This window comes from Kryptolebias marmoratus, linkage group LG21, assembly GCF_001649575.2.
Source record: "Kryptolebias marmoratus isolate JLee-2015 linkage group LG21, ASM164957v2, whole genome shotgun sequence".
NCBI classification, from domain to species: domain Eukaryota; kingdom Metazoa; phylum Chordata; class Actinopteri; order Cyprinodontiformes; family Rivulidae; genus Kryptolebias; species Kryptolebias marmoratus.
The window spans coordinates 23321505-23330179 of NC_051450.1; the positions used below are offsets into that span (position 1 = coordinate 23321505).

Here is an 8675-nt window from a genome sequence, read left to right on the forward strand (position 1 = left end):
GATCAGTGACGCTCAGTGAGTCCCGCAGAGTCCTGGTGGGATCAGTGACGCTCAGTGAGTCCCGCAGAGTCCTGGTGGGATCAGTGACGCTCAGTGAGTCCCGCAGAGTCCTGGTGGGATCAGTGACGCTCATGAAGCAGGGGTGTTGGTGTAAAGTCACCTCCTGTCTTTAATCCATTTTCTTTATTTAGGCTTCATAATCTGATTAATATTTCTGTTTCGACTCAGACTGAAGTGGTACTGATGGAAATTCTCTTTTTAACCAAATATTAAACAGTTTTTGTTAGTCAGCAGCCTTCGTCGGGACTCTTACAGAAACTCTTTGAGGTGGTCCGAATGTAAACACCGAGGCTTTTATTATGAAATCTGTACCAGTTTTATGTTTTCAACATTTCCTGACCTTAAAAGGCTCAGCGTGGAGCTGCAGGAGATGTTGCTTCACCTCCTTCATACAGTGATAGATTTTTGTGTATAAAATGGAGCCTCTCATCTGCATTAATCAGACCTTAAATACGTCTGGCATCCTGTTTCTGCTGAACCGGACTCTAAGTCCTCCGTGTTCTCAGGAATAAACCAGAAACTGCTTGCAGCTTATTTACAGAGCACTTTCACGAGCGCGAAGCTCTTTCATTTGTTTAGATTTTTAGTTTGAAAGATAGATTTTTAGGAGAGTTCACAAATTTTCCTCCAAAGAATCTGTAATGTATACACCAGTGTCTCCAAGATACCATACTTCAGTTCCTATAAGAACACAAAGAAACCCGACAAGATCATATCAGGATGGATCCAAATTCCAATTCAACACAGAACACAGTGAAGGAGCAGGAGAACCACAGAGAGCTTGGTGAAGGAGCAGGAGAACCATGAAGAACATGGTGAAGGTGCAGGAGAACCACAGAGAACATGGTGAAGGTGCAGGAGAACCATGAAGAACACGGTGAAGGTGCAGGAGAACCATGAAGAACACGGTGAAGGTGCAGGAGAACCATGAAGAGCACTTTGAAAGTACAGGAGAACATCTCAGGGACACAGGAAACATCAGGAAGACCCTATTTGAGTTCTGAGATGGTGTTAAGATTTGATCTGAAGATCTTCAGTTCCCTCACAGCAACATCCCACAAACAGAAGATCCAAAGAATCTGACAGAATATTTAAAGGTGAGCAGTAAAACCATAAAACAGACCAACCCTCAGGTGCAGGTTTGGAGTCTGATCCAGAGAGGAAGCAGGAACTGAAGGCTCAGCTCAGAGAGGTTAGAGCTCCTGATCCGAGCAGAACCTGAATCAGAACCTGAATCAGAACCTGCCGGGTGTCAGAGTCTGGAACAAGTCTGAAAAATGATGTGTTCCTGTCTGCCTGCTTCTGTGGGGGCGATGAGAACTTTAGACCTTCTGAGAACTGGACTTTGATAAGATTTCTTTAAGGTTTGAGGTGTTTTTGCTGCAGTAATAAAAGGACCAGCTGATGGTGTGGAAATGTGGCCTCGGTGGTTTAATGAAGTTCAGAATGCTGAGTGTGTAAACATGGACACTAACTCATGCAGCTGGTGGTGAACCACATCAAAGGCTCAAAGAAACTATTAAGATTTCAAACATCACCAAATCAAGCTGTTTTTACAAATGTTACTCAGCTTTTTAAAGTTTTCTGTCCAAGAAGTGATGATTAAATATGCAGCTGACTTTACAGCATGACCTTTGACCCCGGCGGAGGCCCTCATCATCACCCTCCTCTCTGATTGGTGGGTTGGCGTCACAGCTGCGGCAGAAAAACCACAGCGGGCAGAACGCTGCCTCCACAAACATGTGCACGCCAAAATCACAAGATGTTCATTAAATCAGGGCGCTGGAACGCAGCCTGGAAATAAACACGTTTTCCAAATATTTGAAATGACTCACATTCCCATCAGCCACTTCTCTGCTTCGTGTTTACTGACAGTTAGCATGTTAGCACGTTAGCGTGCCAACAGGAAGCTGTAAACGTGGTGAACGCCGCAGTCAGCATCAGAAAAAAGGTCCTTTGTCTCAGTTAAACTCCAACATCCTACAGTTTCTAAAAGCTTCAGTCCTTACTGTACTTTATAAAATACAAACTTAAACTGCAACAATCTCATAAAATCACTGAAGACTTTAAATTTAACTCTTAGAACCAATGAAACGTATTTAAAGCCTTATTTCCACTGCAGGTCCGCTCTGATGGTTCCTGCTTGTTCTGGTTAAGTTCTTAAAGTTCCTAAAGATGAACTAAAGGTACTGAAACTGAAGAGTCTTTAATAAACGATGAAGCCACAGACTTGTACGTCCATGCTGACAAACGCTGCATACTTTGAAATCCCAGCACAGCTTCTGCTTGGTTTCACAAATTCTTTAATTCCTCTGAAAGTTTTGGAAACGTTGTAATTCCCGCGTGGAACATTTTTGCCTACGTGAAACTTCCCGAGTCACCCTGGAACGCTGACGTTTTGTGTGAAAGTACAGTTTGTGATGTAACTTTAAAACTCTGGGAAACCCTGAACACCAACCTCTCTCAAACACGAGAGACTGAAGGAACATTTTAGACGTTTGTGACAAACCTCTAAAGTCCAAAGTGGATGTTTTACCCAACTTCAATCCAAATCTCTGTCAAACACCAAGTGTTTCCTTCACAGCTGGACTGGAACATGTAAAACTTGGAAACGTCAAACTTTAAAACTAAAAGAGTTTCCCTGGAGAACTAAAATCATTGGAATACTGTAATGAAATATTATCTGACAGAAACCTTCCTGGTTTCAGAGAAAGTCCTTCATTTTGCTGTTAGGAGCAGAAAGCCGTGATGTTCAGATGAAAGGACCAAAGAACCGCTGCAGGTGAGCTTCTTCTGTCCTGAAGCCTGACTTCCTGTGCTCAGCTGGGGTTTCCTCATCGTTCCTTGTCTCTCAGGTGATATTTTACTGTCTCCCTGATGACGAGCTCCTCTTCCTCCTCTGCCTCAGTTTGACTCACAGAAGAGGGGCGTCTTCGCCAGAACGTCTGCTCCACAGTGAGACCCGATCCATCACGCACACCATGAGATGTGGTGTGAACATCATCACCAACACGAGTGCAGGAAAGTCTCTGTGGTAAATGTGCTGCAGACATAAATTTCTTGGCGTGTTTATGAGTTTTGGACCCAGCTTTTGAAAGAAACAGAGAAAAGAGTGAGGTGCTCTGAGGTCACCCTGAGAACTTTACAGCTAATGACCACTAGATGGAGCCGATCAGCTCCTTCATCAGCTCTGTCTGTTTATTAGTTATTTACAGCTGATTCAAACAGACGCTCTGTGAAAAACAAACCGTGGAGAAGTTTACAAACCTCTCCCAGAGTGAAGTGGGACTTAAAACAAACACACGTCAACAGAAGTTTAAAAACACCAACACCTCCATCCTTCACTTCCTTCCTGTTCCTGACTTCAGACCCGAGCAGAGGGACATCTTCTGCCTGAGCGCTGCATCATTTCAGATCCATTTCCTCGAAACTCTACCTGACATGTTTGCTGTCTTTGGACACTGTTGGACCTTTAAATAAAGTCGTGTGGTTTCCAAGACGCTCCCTCCTTCCAGCTGTGGGTTTTTCATGGCCTCAGGCACTTTTTAAAATCAAAGTGCATCAGTGGCCCGTCTGCAGAATGAAAGGTTCATGACTGAGCAGTGGGGGGGTTATTTAAAGAAGCTGCCGGTCCAGACACGCTAAGGCAAATAAAACAAGCTGCAGAGGCTTTATAAGGCTACTCGAGGAGCCATGAGCTCACGCAGGCAGGAGTGCTTTTAGACGAGGAGCCCACACACTTTCCTCACTGCGATGATGTCAGAGCCCAACGGGAGAATCCCAGACGTGTGTAAGTCCACGTCTTCTTCACTTCCTCTACACTCATGTCTGACTCGGTTCTGACTTCTGCGTCGAACTGGACCTCATGTTTGAAAGGCTCTGGGATGACTCTGACTTAAACAGCCATTACATCAGAGCTTCAGGATTAATGGAAACTTTTACTTTTCTTCTTCCCAATTTCAACTCATTTCAGTTCTTTGAAGCTTGATAGTTTTATTACAGAGGTGTAATTTTTAATTCTAATGTAGAGACTCCTCAAACCGTTCGAAACCCCTCAGAACCACCACAAACTTAACCCACGGTTTATTATGGCTTACACGATATCTGACTAAGAACAACTTTAGTTTAGGTCCTGTTCTCATCAAATTGATGTCATTATGACGTAAAGATCAGTCAGAGCGTGGACGATGGTTTGAGGGTCTTGGTGAGGTCTTGGTGAGGTCTTTAGGGGGGTATTAAGAACTCCATGGGTTCCCTATTAGTGGGATTGGTACATGGTGGCTTTGAGCGTAAATTAAGCTCCCATACTGTTTACCATCAGGGTGGAGCGACAGATTATCCACGATATTATCTGAACTGTAACAAAGTCAGAGGAACAGACAGGATATCGATGGCAGAAGTGTCGTTAAAGACAGAGAACAGTGAGGCGCAGGAGAACATCTCAATAAAACCAGGAACATATGATTAATAAAGTACTGCGACAGTAGCAGCATCGTGATCGTCTTCACACTGAAGGTTTTCTAAATTTACAAAGATCCAGACATATTCTGAAAGGCCTTGGAGAGAGAGATCACTGAGAGTGAAGAGGGTTTGACTCCATACTATACCCCAAATTTATTAAAACCACACCACTTCAACATATTCTTACACTGAAATCCATGAAAACATGAAACATTATAATTATAAGATGTTTTAAAAACATCCCATCTTTTAACGCCACATATTTCAGTCATTTTCAGCTGTAGGCATTTCACACTCACATTCCAGCAAACAATGGAAACTCCACAGAAACTCACTTTATTTAAACTAAATTCTTTTAATGCAAACAAAGACGCTTCTAACTAATCCTTATTTTTAGCGTTCGGGGTGAGATGAGCAGGATTACTGCTGCAGACTTCAGTGGAAGTTTCTGACAGGCATTTCTCAACAAACACATGGAGAAGCGTATCATTGTTTCTGTGGTAAATCCAGCAGGAAACAGTGGGCTGGGGAAAAACACAGTAGGTAAGGACTGAGGGGTATTTCTGGGATGATGATGATGATGATGATGATGATGACGATGACAGTCAAAACAAATCAATTACAGTGTGGTTAAAAAACAAGCCAGCTCAGATGTGGAAAAGTGAAGGATTTCCTGATAAACTCTCCCAAACTCAAGGGTGGCGGATGAATGTTCTCTCCACAGCTTTTGTTCCTCTTTAATATGAGACTAATATGAGATCTTTACAACACAAAGAAAGCAAAGGAAATGAGAAAAGAGTCACGTGGTCACCAGAGTTATTTTATCAGCTGAACCTTGAAGACGATGAAAGCTCTGGAAATTAGCTGCATAAGGTCAGATTAGAGTTTAATTTTAGTCTCTAATTAAACTCATTCACAAAAGTCTAACCTAAAATCTTTACATCAGATTTAATTTCTGTGCAGAACTCCTTAAAACAAACATCCCATAAGGACTCATTAAAACTTATATTTTATGTGGAACCACTTTCGTTTAGTCTTTAAACCCTTCTACGATTTTATTTTTATAAATATCAAAGAGCCCTTAAACTTTTTCCAAAACCAGCTTGGAGAGCAGTAAATGTTCTTGAAAATGTTTATTTGGCTCCACACAGGGCCTGAAACTCATCAGGACCACTGTAGGCACCAAACACACTTCAGAACCTTCTTATTACCCATTAGAGACCCTTAAAAACCAACGTGGAACCATTGGGTTCCCTGTGTAGCACTTTAATCCCATTAATCTTTGTTCTAACATGTTTGGAAACCAGTCAATCCTCCTGGGACTGTTGTTTTAGAACTTAGTCTACCTTTACAACATCCCAGGAAATCTTTCCACACCACAGAACCATTAATGGCCTCATTTGGAAAAAACCTGGAATACTAAAAACAACAGCTTCTAAACACAACTGGGTTAGAAGTTAGTAGGAAAATGTGTAGCTCAGAGCAAAGTTTCTTTGTGAAAACATCTTTAGTTAAATCCTCCCACCATCGTCATCGTCTTTTCTGTCATCGGTTCTTTTTGTTGTTTTAAGAATTCCTCCACAGTCACAGCATCATGTCTGTTTCTCAGACGTCCCAAAGTTCTCTCATGTTGGAAGTTTTATCATCATTGTGGGGGGTTTGGATCAGAAGTGGGAAGAAGAACTGATGTAGGTTCATGAAGTACTTCAGGACAGGCCTGAGATGCCTCCTTCCTGTCTCAGTGGGATTTCTGAAGGGACCGAGGCAGTCTGGGGGTTTTAAGGCAACCAGCTGCTGTTCTGTCTCTGATCAGGTGTAACAGAGGAGGTACTGACAGAACTGTAAAGGTTAATTATGTAAAGGGAAGCAGGGTTAGTGGTTACCCTAACTGTGTGATGCTGTGATGGCAGATGGACTCTGATACTTACCGTCTGGAGGATATCCAGCACACATTCAATACATAATGGCCCACATCACCATTGCTGAGCTACTCTCCATATCTCCTTTGGTTCCACGGTGCTGGGCTCATTTATGAAAGCTCACATCGTGGATGCAGGTGCCCAGCTTGGTGATTTAGGGAAAACCAGAGTCAGTCGTTCTCTGAGGCCAGCGAGGTCTTAGACCTGAGGTCTGGACAGCATCAGCCATGTTTTTAATGGTCTAACTGTAAACTGTGACCATTAATGTGTTTGTTGTAACAGAAATCAATCATAAACTTTAGAAGCTAGCTTAAAGGTAATAGCACCTTTGGTCTGGCATCATTTTTATCCCCTGAGGTCAATGTTTGGTTGAAACCAAGGATCTCCTCTGAAATCCAGTTCCTCTGCTCTTCCTTGAAGCTTTGGGCCACAGCCTGCAGTCCTCACTGGAAAACAGGTTGTTGAGAGCTCAATAAAACAGTCTCCCGAGCATGACTCTGCTCTCTGTAGTGAACCGGAGGTTTAACCGTTTGGTGCCTGAATCCGAGGTAGAAGGTCTGCTGTCAGAGGACTGGTCAGTTTAACTGGGACTACACCGTAACACAGCAGGTTTCAGGACTTGGTTCGTCACGTTGATCAGCTGTAATCATCGGGCTTTGACTTTGCTGGACTCCTCTTCGTCAGCCACAAGTCAGCAAGGTGAGACAACAAAGCCGATGATGCTGCGTTGACTGAAACTGAAGAGCAACCAGACTAAACAAACTCAGTGTGTCAGACAGACGGACTGACTGATAGATGGTCAGATACCAGATGGAGAGAGGAGTCACGGTTCATCCGAGATTTTCCCCTCAAACTCATTCACAGCCGACTGTGCTCCATTAACAGGCGAACAGAGAGAGGGAAGGAGGGCGGGAGAAGCAAAATGAGTCACTGTAAGACTGGAGGAGACTGAAGGAGAGAGGGATGGAGGGAGGAGGGAGGGATAATTACGGTAGAGAAGAGCAGCCGAGGGAGGAGGAGAGAGGGAGTCCAGCCCACTCTGCTAAAAACCATTCAACTGGTGAAGGAGGGAGCGCAGTCAACTCTGAGGGAGGGAGCAGCCGAGGTAAAAGGAGGGAGAGGAACTCCCTTCGTCTGGGATAACTTAGTCCAACACTCACTCTGCAGCGACTTCACCCCGGGAACAAGGATCCCCCTGCAGCTTCGTCCATTCATCAACATCTCAGAGTTTTTCCTCCTTGTTTTCTCATTTTTTCTTCTCGTTTTTCTTTCTTTCTTTCGTGTGACGCCTCCACATTTTGCAGCCATCTGTCCCTGACAAAAAGATAAGGATTACTCATTTTCTCCCTTGCCGTTGTTTTTTTTTTCCTTTTTTTTTGTGTGTGTCGTCCTCTCTCTCGTTTCTTTGCAGTTTTTCTCCGTGGTTTCGCAGGTGGACTGTGAGCGGAGCTGAACTTTACAGGCTCCAAACTTCTGAGAGAGAGGACTGAGGAAGGAGGACTGAATCGGACTTTTCTGTCTCTGCCGGTGCTGCTGTATCAGACACCTCTCAGGTGTCTCCTACCATCATGTCTGTGGTCTCGTTACTCAGCTGGGCCATCCTGGTCCTGGTTCAGGTCCTGAGCTGTAGCTCTTCTTCAGAGCCAGGGTCCAGGCTCCAGCCTCTCACCCTGACCGTCCACCCTCAGCACCAGCCGCCGCCGGACGCCTCCTCCAGCTGCCCTTCCTGCGCCCTGGCCCGGATACGAAGAAACGAAGGGCTGGCCGACGACGACACGTACGAGGAGGAGAAGGCGGCTCAGCAGGACGTGGTGGAGGCGGTGAAGAGGCACATCCTCAACATGCTGCACCTGCAGGCCCGGCCCAACATCACCCGGCCGGTGCCTCGGGCCGCCCTCCTCAATGCCCTGCGCAAGCTCCACGTGGGGCGAGTGGCGGAGGACGGCAGCGTGCAGATCGAGGGGGAGGAGGAGGCCAGAGGGAGGGGAGGCCAGGGAGGAGGAGGGGGAGGAGCCACGGCGGCGGGAACTCATGCCGGAGACGGCGACGACGATCAGGAGACAACGGAGATCATCACCTTCGCCGAGGCTGGTGAGTGAGACGGAGAGTGGACCTGAGGGTTCCAGACGCTCGTCAGGGGGTGTGTGAGGGTGTGTGTGTGTGAGGGGGTGAGGGTGTGTGTGTGTGAGGGTGTGTGTGTGTGAGGGGGTGAGGGTGTGTGTGTGTGAGGGTGAG

General features: G+C 45.4%; 1 protein-coding gene across 1 annotated transcript in view; it reads left to right on the plus strand.

The window, feature by feature from the left end:
* The first annotated feature begins 7454 nt into the window (after positions 1-7454).
* The window catches only part of inhbaa (inhibin subunit beta Aa), a 23972-nt gene continuing 22751 nt past the window's right edge, over positions 7455-8675 (plus strand). The window contains exon 1 of the mRNA XM_037973159.1: positions 7455-8531. Within this exon, the coding sequence (XP_037829087.1) occupies positions 8009-8531 (523 nt within the window). The 5' untranslated portion in view covers positions 7455-8008. The remainder of the gene's footprint in view (positions 8532-8675) is intronic.